Source organism: Pichia kudriavzevii, chromosome 2 (assembly GCF_003054445.1).
Source record: "Pichia kudriavzevii chromosome 2, complete sequence".
In the NCBI taxonomy this organism is placed as follows: Eukaryota; Fungi; Ascomycota; class Pichiomycetes; order Pichiales; family Pichiaceae; genus Pichia; species Pichia kudriavzevii.
The window spans coordinates 890324-911152 of NC_042507.1; the positions used below are offsets into that span (position 1 = coordinate 890324).

The 20829-nt window shown below is 39.8% G+C and overlaps 8 protein-coding genes across 8 annotated transcripts; 2 read left to right on the plus strand and 6 right to left on the minus strand.

Annotated features, from left to right (window-relative positions):
- Positions 1-109: 109 nt before the first annotated feature.
- C5L36_0B04340 (uncharacterized protein) lies at positions 110-2800 on the minus strand (the record flags this gene model as incomplete). Its single annotated transcript, XM_029464801.1, has 1 exon — positions 110-2800. The coding sequence occupies one exon, from the start codon at positions 2798-2800 to the stop codon at positions 110-112; it is 2691 nt and encodes an 896-aa protein (XP_029320660.1).
- A 739-nt stretch (positions 2801-3539) lies between these two features.
- On the plus strand, positions 3540-9074 carry C5L36_0B04350 (uncharacterized protein; the record flags this gene model as incomplete). The annotated part of the gene is made up of 1 exon (XM_029464802.1): positions 3540-9074. One exon carries the CDS (start codon positions 3540-3542, stop codon positions 9072-9074), a length of 5535 nt encoding a protein of 1844 aa, XP_029320661.1.
- Positions 9075-9235: 161 nt separating this feature from the next.
- C5L36_0B04360 (uncharacterized protein) lies at positions 9236-11299 on the minus strand (the record flags this gene model as incomplete). The annotated part of the gene is made up of 1 exon (XM_029464803.1): positions 9236-11299. The coding sequence occupies one exon, from the start codon at positions 11297-11299 to the stop codon at positions 9236-9238; it is 2064 nt and encodes a 687-aa protein (XP_029320662.1).
- A 294-nt stretch (positions 11300-11593) lies between these two features.
- C5L36_0B04370 (uncharacterized protein) lies at positions 11594-14824 on the minus strand (the record flags this gene model as incomplete). Its single annotated transcript, XM_029464804.1, has 1 exon — positions 11594-14824. One exon carries the CDS (start codon positions 14822-14824, stop codon positions 11594-11596), a length of 3231 nt encoding a protein of 1076 aa, XP_029320663.1.
- A 259-nt stretch (positions 14825-15083) lies between these two features.
- C5L36_0B04380 (uncharacterized protein) lies at positions 15084-15986 on the minus strand (the record flags this gene model as incomplete). The annotated part of the gene is made up of 1 exon (XM_029464805.1): positions 15084-15986. The coding sequence occupies one exon, from the start codon at positions 15984-15986 to the stop codon at positions 15084-15086; it is 903 nt and encodes a 300-aa protein (XP_029320664.1).
- A 600-nt stretch (positions 15987-16586) lies between these two features.
- C5L36_0B04390 (uncharacterized protein) lies at positions 16587-18551 on the plus strand (the record flags this gene model as incomplete). The annotated part of the gene is made up of 1 exon (XM_029464806.1): positions 16587-18551. One exon carries the CDS (start codon positions 16587-16589, stop codon positions 18549-18551), a length of 1965 nt encoding a protein of 654 aa, XP_029320665.1.
- Positions 18552-18702: 151 nt separating this feature from the next.
- Positions 18703-19869, minus strand: C5L36_0B04400 (uncharacterized protein; the record flags this gene model as incomplete). The annotated part of the gene is made up of 1 exon (XM_029464807.1): positions 18703-19869. The coding sequence occupies one exon, from the start codon at positions 19867-19869 to the stop codon at positions 18703-18705; it is 1167 nt and encodes a 388-aa protein (XP_029320666.1).
- A 117-nt stretch (positions 19870-19986) lies between these two features.
- On the minus strand, positions 19987-20499 carry C5L36_0B04410 (uncharacterized protein; the record flags this gene model as incomplete). Its single annotated transcript, XM_029464808.1, has 1 exon — positions 19987-20499. One exon carries the CDS (start codon positions 20497-20499, stop codon positions 19987-19989), a length of 513 nt encoding a protein of 170 aa, XP_029320667.1.
- Between the last annotated feature and the right edge of the window lie 330 nt (positions 20500-20829).

Here is a 20829-nt window from a genome sequence, read left to right on the forward strand (position 1 = left end):
GTACATATAACATAAACATACACATCTAAAGTACAACAAAAAATAAAAACACCTCATAACTGTCCAAAGACCGCCCTAACAAGTTAGTAAAGTTTCATTCTCAGAATATCTATTCATCTGACTCATCATTACTGTCACTTTCAGAAGTGATGTTATCTCCAATGACAATATACTTGGATTGCACAAACATCATTTTAGCGGTAACATCACCCACATTGTGGAACTGGTAGTAATTACCCATAGGAATTTCGAATGAACAGCCCTCTGTGACAACGAAGGTATTTCGACTTAGAATAACCTCAACTTTACCACATATTACATAGAAAATAAAATATGTGTCGTGGTTAGACTTGACAGCCTTCCTTGCATCAAAGGGCAGTTCGATAACACCACCCCCACAAAATTCACAGTCCTGGTCAAACAAAGTCCCGACTTTGAAATATTCATCTTTATTTTTGATCACTGTAACATTTTTATAGGAGTCGGGAGCATATGCGACTGTTCGGTTAACTTGTTTACCTGTTCCAGGTCCCTCAAACACCGATAATGAAAGTGCACCTTTATTGTTCTTCTGCCAGCTGGTTCCGGGGTCTCTTTCTTCTTTAAGAGAGCCATTTACAATGCTGTCTTCATCAGAATTTATAACTACTTCATGGGTCCTTTGCACAGGAGAACTAACTTTTTTCATTTTTCTTTTCAAGTTAGAGTCTGAATCCTGGTATGCACGTTTAAGTTCCGAGTTTTTCTTGGGTCCTCGAGGTGTAGTTTTAATTTCAATTGGAACAGTATGTGTTTTGGAAGCTTGCACATCGGGTTTGGAATCACTCTTAGCCTTAATGGCTTCCTTAACATTAGTGGTCTTTTTATTGTTTTTAGAAGCCTTTTCATTTAGTTTAGATGCTTTTCTAACTTTAACAGGGGTTGCAGGCTTTGTTTTCTTGCTAGGTGTACGTTTACTATGTCCTTTGTTAGGAGTACCAATGACAGTCGATTTTGCAGCTTTAGCAGGGCCCTGAGAAAACATCTCGACATCTTGGTCTTTGTGCAAAACATTATCCACAGATTTGACAATCACACCATTGATCTTTTCAGTCTTGTACACAATCTTCTCATTTTTCCATGTTGCCAACGGTGCAACTCTTGTTCGAGTAGAGCGGCGAACAAAATGTGGTTCATTTGGCACCTTAGCAGTTTTTGATGCTGTTTTCGACTGATTACTGTTAGGTTTCATCGGGGAATCCTTCACTTGCTGAGTGCCTTTGGACTTAAGTGGTGAGGTTTTTAGGGATTGAACAATCTTAGACTGTATTGTAGATTTCTTTACAGGTTGAACATTCTTAGACTCTAGTAGAGATTTCTTATCAGTAACTCTTGCTGCATTCGTAGTATTCTCTTCAGCGCCCTGTGTGAGGGTAAAAGAAGGGGGTTTCAAGGAGTAATCCTTGTTTAAAGTTGCACGACGAGGCGTTCTCAATTTTCTGATAGGCGAACTCATATTAGTTTTGGTGTCCTTAATAATAATACGTTCCACTATGTCATTTGTTGTTATTGATTTCCGTCTATTTGTGTTTTTCTGAGCCTTTGGGGATTCTGAATGTGTTTCTCCGAGAGGTTGAACACCATTAGACCCTTGATCCTGTTCGACATTTTCATTCCCTTTAGTTGCACACTCTGTTGACATCTTCTCTAAAGCTTCCTGAGGTGCGATCAGTCCCTCACTTTTCGCAGAATCCACTGTTTTTGAAGTTGCCTGACTAATCTCCTGATCTACCTTCCCTCCTGTACTTTCAGAAACTAGTGGAAGTCTGTCAGACTTGATAAAAACATCCGCTTCTAACCCGGTTTTTTTTGACAATTCGATGGCAGAGTAATTCGATTCAGATGGATGTACTGAAATCTGCCTCTGGGAGGTCTGTGTATGATTTGTAGCGTCGAGACGCTCCTCACTATAGCCTTCAGATGGACTTTGTGGAGGTTCTGTAGCTCCTTTATTCGCAGATTTTGGACGTTCTTTAATCTTCTCTTGCTCTGAATTGATGGACACTTTTTCTGAGATTTTTTCAACGCTAGTTATAGATTCATTCTTATTTCCAATTTCTTTATTTGTTTCATTGACAGATACATCCTCAGGGATATCCGTCTCAAGGATGTTGGCGTCTTTAGATTTATGAATTTCATTTTTATGTTTCACTTCATTTTCAGAAGTAGAACCCTCATTGCTAACTATGTTTTGAGGTTGAAATCTGGAAGTCTTTGTATTTCTATTCAATACGATATTTTTGGTTAGCTTACCAGCGTTTGTGACCTTCCTCGTGTTAAGTAGGGAAACATTCGGTTGAGGAGATTGAGCAGCCGGAGAACCTGTCAATGACGTCAGCCTGTTCTTTGAAATCCTAATGGGAGTACCTAAATCCTCTGCATCTTTGATGGTTTCTTCAATTTCATCATCAGATAATCCCAAATTTTCATCAAGTATAGGTACATGCTCCTCTTGCTTACTGTTCACTGGGGTCACACTGGGCTCAAAATCAAGGTGTTCTGTATCATCTAGGGGCTTCACAGTTTTTTTCTCGATATTGAAAGATTCGTTCATCAGTCTGAACCTTTCGGTCAATCTCTTAGCGGGAGAAGTTTCCCCCAATTCTGGAGTTGGCTCAAATTCATCTTCACTGAGGAAGAAATCGTTGACATCTTCAAGACCATTTTGTCCTTTCTTTGGCGTTCTTGTCACCTGAAAACCGGTTTTGCGCCCAACCTTCCCATGTAGATGAATCTGATCAACCACGTTAGAATTCTCCATGCCGAATAGATGCGGTTTTGACAAAACAATGGTGCATCAGATGATTCTTATTAAGGAAAAGGGTGAATATATCTTGTTTCTGTCTCCATTTTTCCCCAAGGTATCTTGTGCGACACGTCTTTTCTTCCTTCTTATTACGCGAGGAAATTACATGAATATTGGGGGGTTATACAATTTTACGTAGTAAACTTCTATCAGGTGCTGTTATTTGAGATAAGCTAAGGTGGATGGAAAGTAAATGTGAGTTTAGTTTTCCTCCTTAATGAGAGAAACAACATCATTAGATTCACCGTCATGGTATGCATATACCTTGACTTTAAATGCTGCGCATGCAACACCAAAGGTTTTTAGGATCAACGCTTGGGTGACATCGAGAACTTGGTCCTTTTCAACCACACGGACGGGTTCAGTCAGCGTGATTTTACCGTGGACCATCTTGGTCGGAAGTTTGAATTTGTTTCTGAGGGTAGGTTCCATGGAATGTGACATTGGAACATCCTCCTCAATAGGAATTTGTCCTCCTCTAGAATATACAATGCCTTCTGGTAGTTCAAACGTTATTGGTGATCTAGTTTTCGCTCTGGCATAGTCATTTCTAACGTATGAGTCGAAGTATTCAGTTACTGTTTCTGGGGTTTCGTCCGTTAACAAAAGACCAATCAATCCATTGTCGAACTTGGATAATTTATGCAAGTTGTTCTTGTATTCTTCCTCTGGCGTTTGTCCTAATGCCTTCTGAATGACCTTTTTCTTTCCGAGAATCAATTTAGACCCGTTCCAGTCTTTACGGATTTCTTGCAAAACAGGTGTTCTTACATCATCAAGACCCAACACAAAGGTGTATTTGTATGTATCTAGAGCTTCTCTGATTTCATCGAAAATTCTCTCCTTGTTCTCTCTACCCTTGGAATCAGTCTGGGCTAAAGTCACTAACTTGGATCTCTTTGATCTAGGCATGGTATTCGGTGTGGTGTTTACAGGGCTTCTTTTAAATAAAAAGTTATCTACAATCAAAGTAAAGACGAATTTTTTTTTCATGAAAAATTTTAAACTGAGGAAAAAAACAGCGGTGAAAAAAAAAAAAGATTCAAAACAAAAAAGGAAAATCCTCAGAGAGAGAAAAAAAAAACAAAAAAAAGGCTCAGCGGTATCTTGTCGATGTGTGTGTGTGTGTTTTTTTTTTTTTTTTTTTGGTTTTCTAATGGACAGTTGCAGTTCTCGAAGGCGTTTCAGAGAGACTACTGATTTGGTTGTTAGAAATATATTCCGGAAGAAACCAACAGACAAATCCAATAGACGGTCAGAGGAAAGAGAGATAATTGAAATGGTGGATCGTCCGAAAAAATCCCCACGTTCTAATGACAGCGATATTGATCTAAGCGATGCAGATGATGGACATGGTTATGACGATGAAATGAACGATAGTGACGAAGAATCTGTTTTACAGAGGTTGACGGGTAATTACAGGCGATTCTCGGAGACACAAAGATTTAGAGAGAGAGAGCAGAACAATGCATCGTTGGATATTGATGGCCTTGAATCTAATGTCCCCATACATGCGAGAAACCTGAATGAGTCGTCGTTTGATGACGACATAGGTCTAGATGATGAAGACATGGATGCGTTCCTTGGGGAGGAGTCTGATGATGAAAACCGTGATGTTGGAAGTGCGGAAGAAGGACGAGAGGACCACGAAGAAGAGGGAGAAGAGCAGCTACAACGGGGCAACGAGGAGGATGAAATTGACTCGTTTGAGAATAGTTCATTTGCTCATTCAGCGGCTCTAGCAATGCTTGCCAATGCCTTGTCATCATCAGGAAGAACATCCGATGAGGTCTCCGAATTGGAGCACTTTATCAATCAAACAAGAGGTCGTAGTTTTCCCTCAAATAATCAAAACAGTGTTGAAGGTAGAAATCTAAGTGAAGGTGAAACCAGAGAAAATTCAAGTAATCGCCACGGAAACCAAAGCCCAAATATGTTTTTCATGAACTCTCTTTTGAACCATGTAATACCACACAGATCTTCAAGAATCGCTGGGCTAATAGATGGTTTAAATACACATGATAATGCATACTTGATAATGGAAACATTGAATGAAATATCATCCAGTTTACTAATGATGTCCAGTATACAATCCGAACGCCAGGTTCCTACATTCAAGTTGGCAGAGGCTTTGGTTCGTGTTATAAATGAATACCCAGATGACTTGGAATTACAGCTAGTTGGCTGTAGGTGTATATATAACCTTGCAGAAGTTAATTTCAACTGCATTTCTGAAATAGTGTCTGCTGGTGTTATTGAAACCTTGAATGAGAAGTTATTGGATTTAAGCTATATAGATATGGCAGAACAGGCCCTGCAGGCGCTGGAGATAATATCCAGAAGAGCCGGTAGACAGTGCCTAGTAAAAGGTTCTGTTCCAATTGTCTTAGCATATTTGGACTTTTTCACGATCCATGCGCAACGGAAAGCTCTTCAAATTTGTGCAAATGCCTCTGTGAATATTCCGCAAACAAAGGCAAGCGATGTTCAGACTGCGTTTGCGACAATCAAGAGTGTTGCAACTACATACCCTGATCCACAGTGCGTGGAGTCTGCATGGATATTTATTGCCAATACAATTAAGAGTTTCCAATATACCCCATCATTATTAACAAATTTATTAGACCTAGAATTTCTTCAAAAGATATGCAATATTTTTCCTCTTGCCCTTGGCAATGGCAATCGATCTTCTGGATTGGTGAAGTTCAAGACCTGTATTTTTCTATTAAATTCATTTACTATGTTGGCCAATAATTCATCGAAATTTTCAAATAACTTATTGACTGAATGCGATATTGTTTCCATGATAACTAAAAGTTTTGCTTCATATAGTAATGCCATTGATAGTAATGACATTGATTCTCAATCCAGTGTCTCAATCGATGTCCTACTAAAATGCCCGAAGGATTTATTGATTGCTTTCTTGAAGCTTATTTCAGTATTGTTACCACTAAAGGACAGTTCCACCAAATTTAATAACCACAACGATGTTGGTAATTATACCCAGTCACATCAATCGGCCAATCTAGAGAAGATTAAATTACTCGAAAGTGAGCATAATAATATGAACAATTTCTTCAGTTCAATCTTTCCCTTACTACTTAACATATATGATGCGACTGTGGAGTATAGAGTCAGACGTCTTGTTTTAATAGTAGTCCTAAGACTGATCCATCTAATGGCACCAGAACAGTTAGAGAAGATAGTTTATCACTCTAAAATTACGTTGACTCTAGCCTCTTCGATTACCCATGGTAAAAATCTGTTCAAAAATAAAGTAGGGAAGCAAAAAGAAAAAGAGTTGACTAGAAATTATTCTTTGCTGTATGGATCATTGTTGATAACGCAGAGTCTTATTAATTGCAATCCTGAAGTCTTTTTGAGCGATTTCATGAAAGAAGGTCTGATCTCGCAGATGAAAGACCTATCAGCTATATTTCAATCTGAGTTTCAAAATATTGTTGATCATGACATTGAAAGTAGTGCAGGCTTGTATGATTTTTCAACCCAGGAGATATCTGATGAAAGCAGCAGTGACAACATTGAAATTGATTACGAGGAAGAAGAAGAAGAAGAAGAAAGTGATAGCTACGGCGGCGATTACGAGGAGGACGAAAGTCATGTACATCAGGCTGAAATCAATGACTTGGATAGTGCTACTGAAGGGTTATCACAAAGAATTCCTTACAAGAATGGAACGGAAAACACTTCCTTATTCAAGCAAAAAGCTTTTAGCATCATGGATGATGGCTTAGGTGATCTCTCAATGAGGAGTATATTAGACTCCTTATCGGCATTGTCAATATCTATTCATGATGATTATGATCGACTTTTGGCATCGAACAAAGTTGTGAAGTCTGAAAACTTTCAGTTTCTGGAAAGTTTTAAGGAGAAGTTGGATGCTGATTTGGCACAATTGAACAGAAGTGACTGGGATCAACTATGGTCAAGTTTTGCAAATTCCCTACACCCAAAAGCAAATGGTTCAGCAATTTCAAGTTTTGAGTTAATCTCATCAGGGGTAGTTCAAAAATTGGTTGAAGTTTTTGAAACCCATAAAGATCATAACTTAGCAATGCACAAATCATTTCAGCATGTTTTTTGTTCATCATTCAGTCCGTGTGTCAACGAACAGGCCTCACCATTAGCGTTTATTGTTAAAGCACTAGAAGAAGCGTTAGATAGAAACGAGTCTTTTGGAATAGTTGGGTCTGACAGCGATATCAATAGAACGCCAAAATTTCGCACTGCATCTATGACAAAGCAAATGAGAGTAAAGCTACAGCCTTGTGATTCTGATACTACGGGCCAAGTCCGGGGGTTCTTACTTGTTGTTCATGCGATCGCTACTTTTGAAACAATTCAGAATTTTATCAAATCTTCGAAATCTATTAACATCAGAAATACTACAAATCTAAATTCCTCATCTCTTGATGGTGACTTTCACTATGATTTCTATTTAAATGGGGAGAAAGTTCCATCAGATGCAACCATATATGGTGCAATTTATAAATCTCTAGAAAATAAGTATGCTCAACTTGGGTCAACTCGAGAAAATATCATGAAAACAACCCATGTGATTCAATATAAAACAGTTCCGGGCAAGCTAGTACTAGATGACAATTCTGCGAATGAGGAAACTTTAGTCGATCCATTAGAAATTATTGCTGATAAGAATATTCTTATGATACTAAAATTATTGAAAATATTGCATAGCTTTAATTCGAATATTCCAAATCCAAGCACATCAGATAACATATTTATGAACTACAAATTGACTGCAAAATTAAACAGACAGCTAGATGAACCATTGATAGTTGCAAGTGGAATCTTACCTGAATGGTCAGTTATATTACCCAGGGAATTCCCATTTTTATTCCCAATTGAAACGAGAATCTTTTTCCTAAAGTCCACATCTTTTGGATATTCCAGATTGATAGATTATTGGTTAAACCGTTCCAAAGAAGAAAACACAAACAATAACCACTCTGGAAGAACCGCTATGCTTGGAAGATCAATCAGACATAAGCTACGTATTTCTCGGGAACGCATATTTTCAAGTACTGTCAAAGTAATGGAATCATATGCTACAAATCCAGGGCTACTAGAGATAGAGTTTTTTGATGAAGTCGGGTCCGGTTTAGGGCCAACCTTGGAGTTTTATTCGGAAGTGTCAAAAAGCTTCAGTAGAGTAAAGTTGCACATGTGGAGAAGCGATCAATATTGTAAACAGCAAAATACAGATGTTTCAAAAGATAAACATGAAGTGCATATACACAATGCTCACGGGTTATTTCCGAGGCCACTACATAAAATGGACCCACATCTTAACAATACCCTACTTTATTTTAAGGTACTAGGTAAGTTTTTGGCACGGTCTTTTATCGATTCACGCTTAATTGATTTCCACTTCAATCCTCTGTTTTTTCAATTAGCGATGAAGTATGCTTGCTTTGAACCTATGAGGGTCAGCTTGGAAGAGTCCATTGAACTGATAAAGCTAATTGACGAATCTTTATCGTCTTCTTTGAGGCACCTTAACTTATACTTGACAGAATTTAGACATACCCCGGAAGAGGAGCGTGCAGATTTCAAGATTATGGGTGCCACAGTATCAGACTTAATGTTAACTTTTGTATTACCTGGTTATGAAGAAATTAAATTGATACCAGGAGGCGATGATGTTTCAGTAACAGCCGAAAACCTGGACTTATACATTAGTGCCATTGTTGAGTACACACTTTATGATGGGGTTAGCCAGCAGATCAAATCATTTGTCGATGGTTTTTCGGAAGTTTTTCCCTTTAGTTCCTTAAAACTGTTTTCTCCGGAAGAATTAACTCGCTTATCAGGTAATGCCGTTGAAAATTGGTCAGTAGAAACTTTATTAGCTGTTGTTCGTTCAGACCATGGCTATACAAATCATTCTCAACAAATTGAGTGGTTGATCGACATTATGTCCAAGTTTGAGAAAGAAGAGAGACGGAAGTTTTTGAAATTCATTACGGGATCACCAAGGTTACCATTTAATGGTTTTAAGGGATTATCTCCACCTTTTACAGTTGTTTTGAAGCATACAGAGGACAATTTAAGACCGGACGATTATTTACCAAGCGTTATGACTTGTGCCAACTACCTCAAGTTGCCAAGATACTCTAGTCGTGAGGTTATGCTTGCGAAAATCAAACAGGCGATGAATGAGGGCACGAACGCTTTCCTCCTATCATAGTTCTCTATGTTTCCACTACAAACGAGTGTTAACAGATATCTCCATGCATATTTTTATTTAACTAAATGTCATTAGCAATATTCGTTTCTCAACTTAAATAACGGAAATACAAACATTATATCTGAATATAATTTTTACTAGGAGAGCCTTGAATTTATTTTTTATTTGTTGTTACTCTTCCATCTTTGTAGCTCTTGATGTGCAGCACTCTGCTTGGCCTTAAGAATTTCCCAATGCTCTCGAGCAGCATCTTGAATTTCTTGTGGCTTTGCTCTTTTGAGACCAAACCAGCCACCACGAGCTTCATCGTACTCCTTCTTAGCCTTGGCAACCTCCTCATCATAATACTTAGCTGCTTCCTCTGCAATTTCAAGTGTCGATGCACGGAAAATTCCCAAACTGTTATACAAAGAGTTGTATTTATCAACAAAGAAGTTCTTGGTTGCAGAGCCAACACTACCTAGCCAATTTTTTGCAGTTTCTGCACCATCTTGAACGGAATCTTTCACATACTTAGCATCGTCTTTTATTTTCTCGTTTGTGTCGTATCCAGCTTGAGCAACTCTCTCCTTAACATCCACATATTTGTTTTTTGCATATTTTGCATTTTCATCAACAGATTCTTTGACGTCGCCAGAAACCTCAGAAGCCTTATCTTTAGCATAGTCTATATTTTCATGAGCAAAGCTCTTGATGTCAGAAGCCTTACTATCAACATAGCCCCTTGCGTCAGACCCCGCATTGATAGCGTCTTCCTTAGCTTTAGCCGCTTGATCCCGCAGATACTCAACATTTTCGCCAACATATTCTTTAGCGTTGGAGGCGCCCTCAGCAGCGGCATCCTTCGCATCATAAGCCTTGTTCTTGATATATTTTCCATTTTCATCAACAATATCTTTTACGTCCGATGCGGTATCTGCTACTGCATCTTTTGCATTATAAAGTTTCTTTTTCATGTATTCTCCTTGTTCGTCAATAGCCTCTTTTGCATCATATCCTGCTTGAACTGCTCTGTCCCTGTAACCTTCGGCATACAACTTGGCAGTGTCTGCATTCTCCTTAACCGAGTCCTTAGCGTTCTCAACGTGTTTTCCAGCTGCCTCTTTTGCATCATATCCAGCCTGGACTGCTCTGTCCTTGTAACCTTCGGCATACAACTTGGCAGTGTCTGCATTCTCCTTAACCGAGTCCTTAGCGTTCTCAACGTGTTTTCCAGCTGCCTCTTTTGCATCATATCCAGCCTGGACTGCTCTGTCCTTGTAACCTTCGGCATACAACTTGGCAGTGTCTGCATTCTCCTTAACCGAGTCCTTAGCGTTCTCAACGTGTTTTCCAGCTGCATCCTTCAAATCGTATCCCTTGGAAATTGCATCTTCCTTGACTTGAGATGCTTTATCAGCAGCTTGAGAAGCCTTACGTTGAAGCTCCTTGTTGAAATCATCCACAATTTTCTTGGCATCTTGACCACTTTCCTCTAAATATTTAGTTAATTGCGAAATTGCGGAGTCACTTCTTTGCTTAAAGAAGTTATACTTGGCTTCAGCACGGTCTTGAACTTCCTTGGATTGTGCCTTTCTCCATTTGAACCAGCTTGATTTAGTGTCATCCCACTCTTTCTTAGCTTCTCTAGCCTTCTCAGAGAAATATTCGGCATTGCCCTTGTAAACATCTTCTGCAGATTCTTTACTGCCGACGAGTTTGCTGTAGGCATCTGACGCATATCCTTGTGCAACATTTGCTCCCTTTTTGATGTTTTCGGAAATGCCCGAGTTTGCAGAATCAACATAATCATTCAAGTATTTCTTCAAGTCCGCTAGTCTCTTTGAAGCCTCATCATAATTCTTCTTCAATATTTCCTCGTTTGTTCCATCTGCCCAAAACTTGTTTGAGCCCGAACTGGAAGCGTCATCTAGCTTTTTCTTCGCATCCAAGACTTTGCTGTATGCCTCGTCGTAGATCGACATAGCCCGCTGTGACGCCTCGTCACCAGATAATTGAATGTACTTTTTCAAATTGGATAATGATTGGTCACTCGTGTCATGTACCTCTTGTAGGGGATGCTGACCAACGTTTAAGCCTGCTCCTGGAGCATGTGTGATTCTTTCTTGGACATGTGCAACATTAGTTTTCGGTGGTTGTTGGTCTGCAATAACCTTAACTGCGTATAAACCTGCAAGCCCTATAACCAAAGTTTTAGCTGCAGTATTTCCTGCCATCTTTACCATGTGTTGAAATAATATTAAGGTGTTTATCTAAAAGAATGTTCCAGCATCTACAAGATTGTCACAGGCACTCGGTGCCAACAGAGGGGAAACAAACGGCCATATATATAGAGAGAATATATCAAGGAAATGGGGGCCAGGTCAGTACCACACTCTGGGATAGGCAAAGTGTTCATGCCTTTACTACATATTCATATAAAAGACTGTGAAGTCCGTAATGCTTGGGAGCGGCAGACCCTGCAGGAAAATTTCCACAGCCCATTTTCCAAAACTACTCGATTGTTCTATCGATATTTCTTACAGTTTCTTTGTAGGAGTCATTGGCACCCAAGACGTAGTTGAAGCTTGGGCCTGACTCGATGAACTTTTATTTAAGTCGCCAGTGTAAATACCATTTAGTGCCTTGGGCTTGGAAGGAACAATAGGTGCAGTTTTCAGTGGTTCAGCAACTTTTTCTTGTAAAGAAGAGGCGCCGTGCATTGGTGACGAAGGTTGGCTAGCCGACTCTGCAGGTTTCCTCCTTGGAGGGGGAGGGGGTGGTGTTGATCCTGACCTAGAGATTGTTGGGGTCATGACCGAAATTGAACCAAAATTAGTTGGCTCTGAACTTGCCGGAGACGCCCTTGGAGTTTGCTTGACTATGTTTGGAACGTGGATAGCGTTTTGTATATTAACGGGGGTCAAACCAGGTACGAGCATCTTTTTGGTCTCCTGTGCATTATAGACAGGAGGGACGGGTCTTCTTGGTAATGGTGGTGTAGTGGACGGAGTACTAGTATCCATATCAATCAGGTTTATTGTCGTTGCCCTCGATGAATTTGTAGACATGACTGAAGATGCCGCTGAGGAAGCAACATCATTGAGATCTATGTACTCTGACTTACCATTGGAGTTATTAAGAAACGATTCACGTAATTTATTAGATATGCTATCTTTAGTTTCCTCATCAATTATGGTAATTCTTGAGTTGAAAACACTAAAGACTGGTCTGTGGTCAGTAAATTTTACTATTGGAACAGAATCATAAGCAACTGATTCCAAATATTTTCCCCTGTAAATTATTCTGTCCGTCCAAGCTGGTACTCTTTGCTTCTCAGAAGTATCGTAATCATCTGAAAATTTGTCAAATTTATAAGTAGGAGGAAATTTGATTTCAGATTCCTGGAAACACTTGAATTCTTTGATTCTCATCATTTGGTAAGAGAGTTGATCTCTTGTGAATAGAGTTGATAAATCATTCTCCTTAATCAACGCTCTGGCCTTTTCATTGGGAAAAGTGATTCTATAATTTAAATCACCAAGCCAAACAATATTGTCATGATGTTTTATGTATCTATTCCTGGAAAATCTGACACCATTCCAACTACTGATGAAGTCATTATTTCTCTCTTCGGTGTAACTTAAGCCAGCTGCAAAATGTGAGTTGACAAAACAGAAAGAAGTTGAGGCTATGTTCAACCTTATTGCGACAGTACCTTTATTGGCTGTCATACCACCTAAACCTGTTTTCTTTGATTTACCTTCCACTTCAGTTACAAGGGGAACTTTATCTTCTTTGACAAAAAGCAGTAATAAAATTGATGACATGAATTCAGACCTAAGCAAGATATAGTTATCATTGGCATTCTTCTGAATTGTTTTCTCCACTTCCTTAGTCCAATACTGTCCGACAGAGCCATCAGACTTTAGAATGTTTGAAGCATTTAGTTCGATGACTTCTTGAAAACCAATAACAAATAAATCGGGATTGAAATTGTCGTATGGGAATAGCCAGTCAGTCAGGTTTTTATTGTTATGAGCTCCTGCTAAATTAAAAGTACCGGTGAAAATATTAATACTCTCATGTGTTGTAAATTTCGATTCAAACTTTTGTAACTCAGAATTGATAAAGTCATTTACAGGATCATAAATCATAACCTGATTTTGATTTGAGATTTTACCTAGTAAAGTATCTGTGACTTGCTGTTTACCTTTATCTACAAAATTATTGATGTAGATCCTACTGATAGATTTTGTGGCATCAGATAAAGCTCCCGCAAACCCCATCTTACCACTTCTAGAGAAACTCGACTTAAGAGCATTGGTACCTGTATAAATTTGAGAGATTCTGTCACCGTGATCAGCCCATAACGTACTATGCCTATTTTTCAAGTTGGAGAAATCATGGTAATGCACAGAATGTAAAAATTCCATCAAAGCATTTAGAGATATAACCTGTTGAATGACGTTGGTTCTATCAAGACAATCCAAACAATTGGTTCTAAACGTACCTTTTTGCTCGTTAACAACAATATGGCGTTTATTATCGTATAGAAAATAATCAAATGCCCGGAAAGAGTCATGTAAAAATGGCAGTAGTCTTGTTGCATCAGCATAAGTTTTAGCGGTTTCATGATGGAAATCAAAATCGGTGAAGAAGACGGAATCTGGGGTAGTTGACTGCAATTTCTTGAAGTGAGCCTTGTACGTTTCACTCAACTCAATTTCAGAACTTCTGGTTTTCGATAATAAGTTAACAATATGAATAGGGCCGTATTTACTATTCAACATTTCAAAATGTTTTGCAAAAGTAGGTTGCGCAGCTTCAAAGCTTCTGGTGATTTGGACTTTAGGTGCTATAAGCGCTGTATCCTGTTCCCAGAAAACTGGTATCGAGCCTCTGATTTGTGTGAATGCAAAAATGTAATGGTGATTGGTGAATATTAGTTCTGTTTCAACAAAATTAGCAACATTTCCATCATCATCCACTCCTCTGACATTGAACCGAGTGCCTGCTCTTTTCCAGGATTGTTTAGAAATAATTGTGATTGTGCAAGGTTTCCCATCCACTTGTGCATTTAATGTTTCCGCAAATCCTCTAATGACAGTAGTTAGAAAGTGATCATCGTCTAGAATCAGCTTCTGTTTTTCCGATAGATTATTTCTATAATTAATTATACCTTCCATCATAAAGTCATTCCACATGTAGTCCGTATGGAATAAATCCATGGACAACCTTTGTCTATCATGAACTCCTCTACCTTGTAGTGTACTAGTTAAATCGAAATCAGTACTATAGAAAAAGGAACCATCAGATAAAAGTTTCCTTAATTCCCAGCATGGATGTTGGGGAATTCTTGGAGTATAATCGTTGTGAATTGAGGAAGAGGCACCATTTGGCTCATTTTCAATGTTAGGGTAACCATTTGAGTTCATATCCAGAAAATCCCAAGTGTCATTCGTCAAGGAATGAAATTCAACATCGACGATTTTATAGATGGATTCATGAGGTAGTGGTTGTGCAACATGAAGTTTAAAAGTAATTACACACAAAAAAATGTCATTATTCATTTCAATTAATCCAAGAAACCCCTGAGGTTTTGATCGGGAGAGTTGCTTGTACGACTTCGATGAAAACGACTCCCTGTCAATCAATTCAATTGCACATTTCTGTGTTTCGTTGATGTATCTAAACAGGAGAACATGGGTAGCCGATTGAAGAGCAAGCGTTCTCTTTGTTCCTTGCCTCACCAGTATATTCATTGTCATATTTCTTATTAGTTGCCACCAGATACAAAGCTGATTCGAGTGAAGGGGAGGGAAGGATGCCAGTAGATGGAACTTAACAAGGCCAAGAGTTCCTATTAACGTAAACGAAAAAAGCGATTGTTTAGCTGGTTTGCTGGGCAGAACGAGTGTATGCGGATTTTTTCGAGTTTTCTGCCCAGGTTACCGTTTTTCATCAATTTAAACTTTGTAACCATGATGTGTCTACTATTTATAACTCTATACTTGGTATTGTTTATGTCTATACAAGCAAATGCTTTACCTTCTCATATATGAGAAATGTAGTGCACGTAGCAGGCACCACCCTTATGAGATTCGGCACTAGACCTTTATAATATGCGAGGAGCCCTTCAGTTTGGTACATGGCCAAACACAACTTGGATGCAGATTGAAGTTTATTCGAGCCGGAGACAACCTGAAGTCGAGACCGAATGACTTGTAGTGGATAGAAGAGACATGTCGATACCATCTTCGAGAGGGAACTGGCATATACATACTGCAGGGTGGTTAGTTTCTCGGATGAAGCGTCTGGATCAACAAGGGATCTCTTGAGCAAATCATATATGGACACCTGGACTGCCCCCTGTGCAACGTTTAACATGGCCGGGGTTAGGCCACGGTAGTAACCCAACAGTCCTTCCCTTTTATAAATCTCTTTTATCCCGTGGAGTATGGAACGATAAGCACCTGGTTGTGATTTCTCTGTAGATATCATCCTCGTCTTAATGACCCATATTGGGTTTGTTATGATCGATGTTGTCCAACCGGCAAGAAACGCCGAACATAGATAATGGTATGACTTCAAATGGTGATCACTGGAGCCCCTGGTTAAGGCTAAGATTGAATTTTTATACCGTCTATAAAAATAGAAATACATTGCCCATGCAGAGGTTGACCCAACTAGGTTGGGCCCTATTCCTCGGTATAAATGTGCAATAAACGACGATGTGGAAAACCCCCCGTTGACATTAGTCGAAGTTTTTATAAGTTTCTTGTATATGAGATGCACAGCTTGCCATTGTGATGTCGATGTTGTGTCAAGTTGCAGTCGGAGTTTGAAAAAATCCAGCGGGTGTGTAATCACTGTAGTGGCAAATCCAGCAGAAAGCCCGGCTATTCCTTCCGTAATCTCGGGTGTAATCATCTTGGTTTACTTTATAGACGCAACTGTCTACTTTGTGACCTGCAATTACCAATTACTCACTTCTTCTCCTATCGGAGATGGGCTGAAAATCTAGTAAATGCTTGGAAAATCGTATTAGATTTGGTTGAGACGTGAAAGAGGGAGAGAGAAAAAAAAAAAAAAAATTCCCCCACACGAAACTTGCCGCGTTGGGCACACTCGCGCCCTCCACCCGAGAGTTTCCTCTTGCGGCAGAAGCTTTTTCTCAGCAAAGCCAAGAAACTTTGAAAATTGAAAAGGGTAGAAAAAAAAAAAGAGGTGCGAGTTTTTTCAATTTTAGTTACAGAGTCAAAAACTGTTAGGGGAAAGAGTCAGTACAAATAATTGGTGAAAAGTACAGAGTTAGAGAAAAGAGAAAAGAGAAAAGAGAAAAAAGGGAGAAAGAGAGAGTGTTAGAGGGAGATTGAGGAAGAAAGAAAGAGTTTACAATGTAGGTTATACGGATACCTACGAATTTTATTTTGATATGTACCTCCCTAATTATCTCTATTAGGAGGTTCCTTCATCTTTATTTTCCCCTCTACATTTTTCGTTGGTGTCCACATAGTCAAACAACATATAATGTCCCAATTCAAGAGATTAAAGCTCGATTTAGTAAAGCCAGTTCCATCTGACTATGAGATTTCTCGTAACCAAGTTCCAAAGCACATTTCTGATGTTGCAACGGAATCGGGTATTACCAGCGACGAGCTTGAACCTTACGGATCGTACAAGGCGAAGGTCAAGCTTGATGTTTTGGACAGATTACAAGATAGAAAGAACGGTAAATATGTTCTTGTTGCAGGTATTACCCCCACTCCATTAGGTGAAGGTAAATCCACCACCACTGTTGGTCTAGCTCAAGCAATTGGCGCAACATTAGGTAAGACCTGTTTTGCCAACGTTAGACAACCTTCAATGGGTCCAACTTTTGGTGTCAAAGGTGGTGCAGCCGGTGGAGGCTATTCACAAGTCATTCCAATGGACGAGTTCAATATGCATATCACTGGTGATATCCATGCTGTTGGTATGGCCAACAATTTAGTTGCTGCTGCTTTGGATACGAGAATGTTCCATGAGGCAACCCAATCTGATGCGGGTCTATTCAAGAGATTATGTCCAGTGAAGAAGGACGGCTCAAGAGATATCCCAATTGGTTTAACCTACAGAATCAAGAAGCTGGGTCTTGATATTAACAAGATCAACGATTGGACCCCAGAGGAAGTTTCCAAGTTTGTCAGGTTGGATGTTGATCCAAAGACAATCACATGGAAGAGAGTCTTAGATTTGAACGATAGATCATTAAGAGGTATCACCATCAACGAAGCTCCAACTGAAAAGGGTTTGATCCGTAAAACTGGATTTGATATTACTGTTGCAAGTGAAATCATGGCCATCTTGGCTTTATGTACCTCGTTGAAGGACATGAGGGAACGTTTTGGTAGGATTGTTGTTGCTTCCTCTAAAGCAGGCGAACCAATCACCTGTGAGGATTTGGGTGTTGCAGGTGCATTAACTGCCATCATGAAGGATGCAATCAAACCAAACTTGATGCAAACTTTAGAAGGTACTCCAGTTTTCGTCCACGCAGGTCCATTTGCTAATATTTCTATTGGCGCATCCTCTGTTTTGGCTGATAAGATTGCATTGAAATTAGCAGGTACCCCAACTTCTTACACCGAAGAACAAGTGAAGCAGGAGGAAGGTTACGTCATCACCGAAGCCGGTTTTGATTTCACCATGGGCGGTGAGAGATTCCTTAACATCAAGTGCCGTACATCTGGATTGAAGCCAGACGTTATTGTGATTGTTGCAACTGTAAGAGCATTGAAGGTTCACGGTGGAGGAGCGGAAGTTAAACCAGGTGTTCCATTGCCATTTGAATACACCAGTGAAAACGTTGAAATGTTGACCAAGGGTTGTGCTAATTTACAGAAACACATTCAAAATGCCAAACAATATGGCGTTGATGTGATTGTTGCAATCAACAAAATGTCTTCTGATACTGATGCTGAACATGAGGCCATCAAGAAGGCTTCATTAGAGGCAGGTGCAACCGATGCAATTGTTTCCAACCACTGGGAAGAAGGTGGTGAGGGTGCCAAGAATCTGGCTGAAGGTGTCATCAAGTGTGCACAGAGGGAATACGAATCTCAAAAGGAGATGGAAAATGAGTTCAACTTCCTCTACAGTTTGGACGGCACAATCGAAGAACGTATCGAGAAAATTGCAAAGGAAATGTACGGTGCAGGATCAGTTTCATTCTCTGATGTTGCGAAGGAGAAAATTGCAGAGTACACAAGTCAAGGTTTTGATAAACTTCCAATCTGTATTGCCAAGACCCAATATTCTTTCTCCCATGATGCAAAGTTAAAGGGTGTTCCAACTGGATTTGAGTTCCCAATCAAGGATATCAAGGCAAGTATTGGTGCTGGTTACTTGTATGCTTTGGCTGACAACATCATGACTATTCCAGGTTTGGCTACCAAATGTGGTTTCATGAATGTCGAGGTCAACGAAAAGGGTGAAATTGAAGGTCTATTTTAAAACCTAAGAGTATCTACCAAATGGAGACAAGAAAAAAAGTTTGGTCTTTATACTTGTAAATTCCTATATATATATATATATATTTACATATATATAGCGTAAATTTGTGTTTGACTATACATCTATATTATAAGCATGCAAAACGAGTGTACTAACAATTGGCTTGATCATTGTTTGAATTTGTGGAGTGGGAAGACCATTTTCTAGGATTGTTACTGTTTCCGTTGGCATTACCATTACCGTTACCAATACCACTGCTTGGTGAGGTGAAATTTCTGGAATTTCTGTTGTTGTTCCTCCTCGTGCTTGACGATCTCCCAAGGGTTGAATGTGATGTGTCTCTATTATTGTTATTAAGGTTAGCAAAGTCTGATTCGTTGAGGGACTTCCTGTAGGAGTTTCTCTTTCTACGGTCCTTCTTTGGGACACTGATATTGCGTTTCTGGGCGTCGGGCAAATAAATGTTAGGTTGTGGGCTTTGAGGCTGGGGGGATTGAGTTGGTGTTGGAGACTGGGATGACGGCAAGTCGTTTAAAATGGACAAATCTCTCAGTTTATTCAACTGTTTCATTTTTTCACAGTCTGACATGTGACCAAGGGTTTGATTTTTGATTTTCAAAAGGACATCTTCGTTTCTGTTTAGTTTTTTCAGGATTTCTTCACATTCTTGCATGACAATTCCCGTTGACTGGCCATGTTGTTTTGTAGACTCAGCCAACAACAGAAGCGAATCGTTTACCTTCTCGTATTTATAGGCGTACAGCTGCTCCAAACGTTTTGAGTTTTTCAGCAGCAAGTTATATGAGGAGTCTATTTCTGGTTGGGCAGCCTTAATTGTGGATAGGTTCTGTTCCAGAGTAGATGTTTGGTTTTTGATGAAGGCTGGTATTTGAGATTTCAAGTTACTGATGGACTCTGCTGTCTGTAGTTTGAACTCCGTAAAGGATGACGAGAGAGTATTGTACGAATGCGACAGCCTCTGGTTCTCAGCCATGAGTCTCTGCTTCTCGTTGTCGTAGTTGTTCAGCTTTGATTTAAGAGATTCCAATTGGAACGCATAGTTGTCGTTTTCTGAGGCAGTCTGGGTGAGTTGTTCTTCAAGATCGGCCACTCTCCTTTCCTTTCTCTTTAGAAGTGACTGTGCGATTTCCGCCTGGTGGTTGGCGTTGGAGAGCTGTTCGACCATATCTTCATTTCTCTTTGAGAGAATGGAATTTTTCTTGCGGCATTCGTTCAACGAGACTGTCGTTTCTTGGAGTTGGGCCTGTAGGGCGTCAATCTGCGAGTGGAGGGTATCTATGACCTTAGAAGTGGACATTGGGACTGAATAAAGAGAAGGGGTAATGGGAAAGACGTGGACAAGCGAGGGAGGAGCAATGAAAGGGTAGGTTGAGTTATTGTTTCCCGTTCTACTCACTCAAACAGACACGGTATTTCAACGATATTTGAAACGGTTTTTTCGTCTTGATCTCATGTGGAAAGAGATGAAAAATGGCAATTTCCACAAACCGAGCGAAGAAAGAGGTAAAAAAAAACAAGCTGTAAGAAAATCAACAACCCGAGGAGCACACGCGGAATGTCTGTTCTGCAAGGAGATCTCGGAAGAGCAGTGTGGTTGAGGGGAGTGTGGTTGAGGGGAACATGTGTTGTAGTTGTTGGTTACGGCGTAAGATTCAAGTACGAATATAAAGGAGGACAAGGAAAAGAAGAAGTTTAAACTGTCTAGTGCAATCCTATGCTTAATTGGAGCAAAGGAGGGAAGCAAATACTGCAGATACGAGGAACACGGGAGAAGCAATCTGCAGCTGTTCTCCAAGTGTACTTCGAAAAAGTCCTTCTTCTTGGGGCTGGCGTACCGATTAGGTTGGAATCCGTGGTGTAAGCAGTGTCTCTTTGAATCTAGCGATGAAGATAGAGACGCATTTGACCTTGAATAAGTGTAGTACATGTACTCTGGCTCCGCTTACACGCTACAATACACCTAGTGTCCGGCCATTTTTGTCATTACCGTGAACAACACTACAACCGAGCAGTTGTTACAAGGGATAAGGAAATGTAGACGGAAAGCCACAGGATACAGTCCAGCTACAGGATACAGTCCAGCTACAGGATACAGTCCAGCCACATGATACAGTCCAGCTACAGGACACGAGCTGATTTGGGTTTGAATATGTTATCTATTCTCCCTTTATGCCATCTGACTGGCGTTGTCAGAGGGGACTATACAAAGTCGTAGAGCCAGCCACATGGAGAATATCCAAAGGAGTGTTTCTCTTCC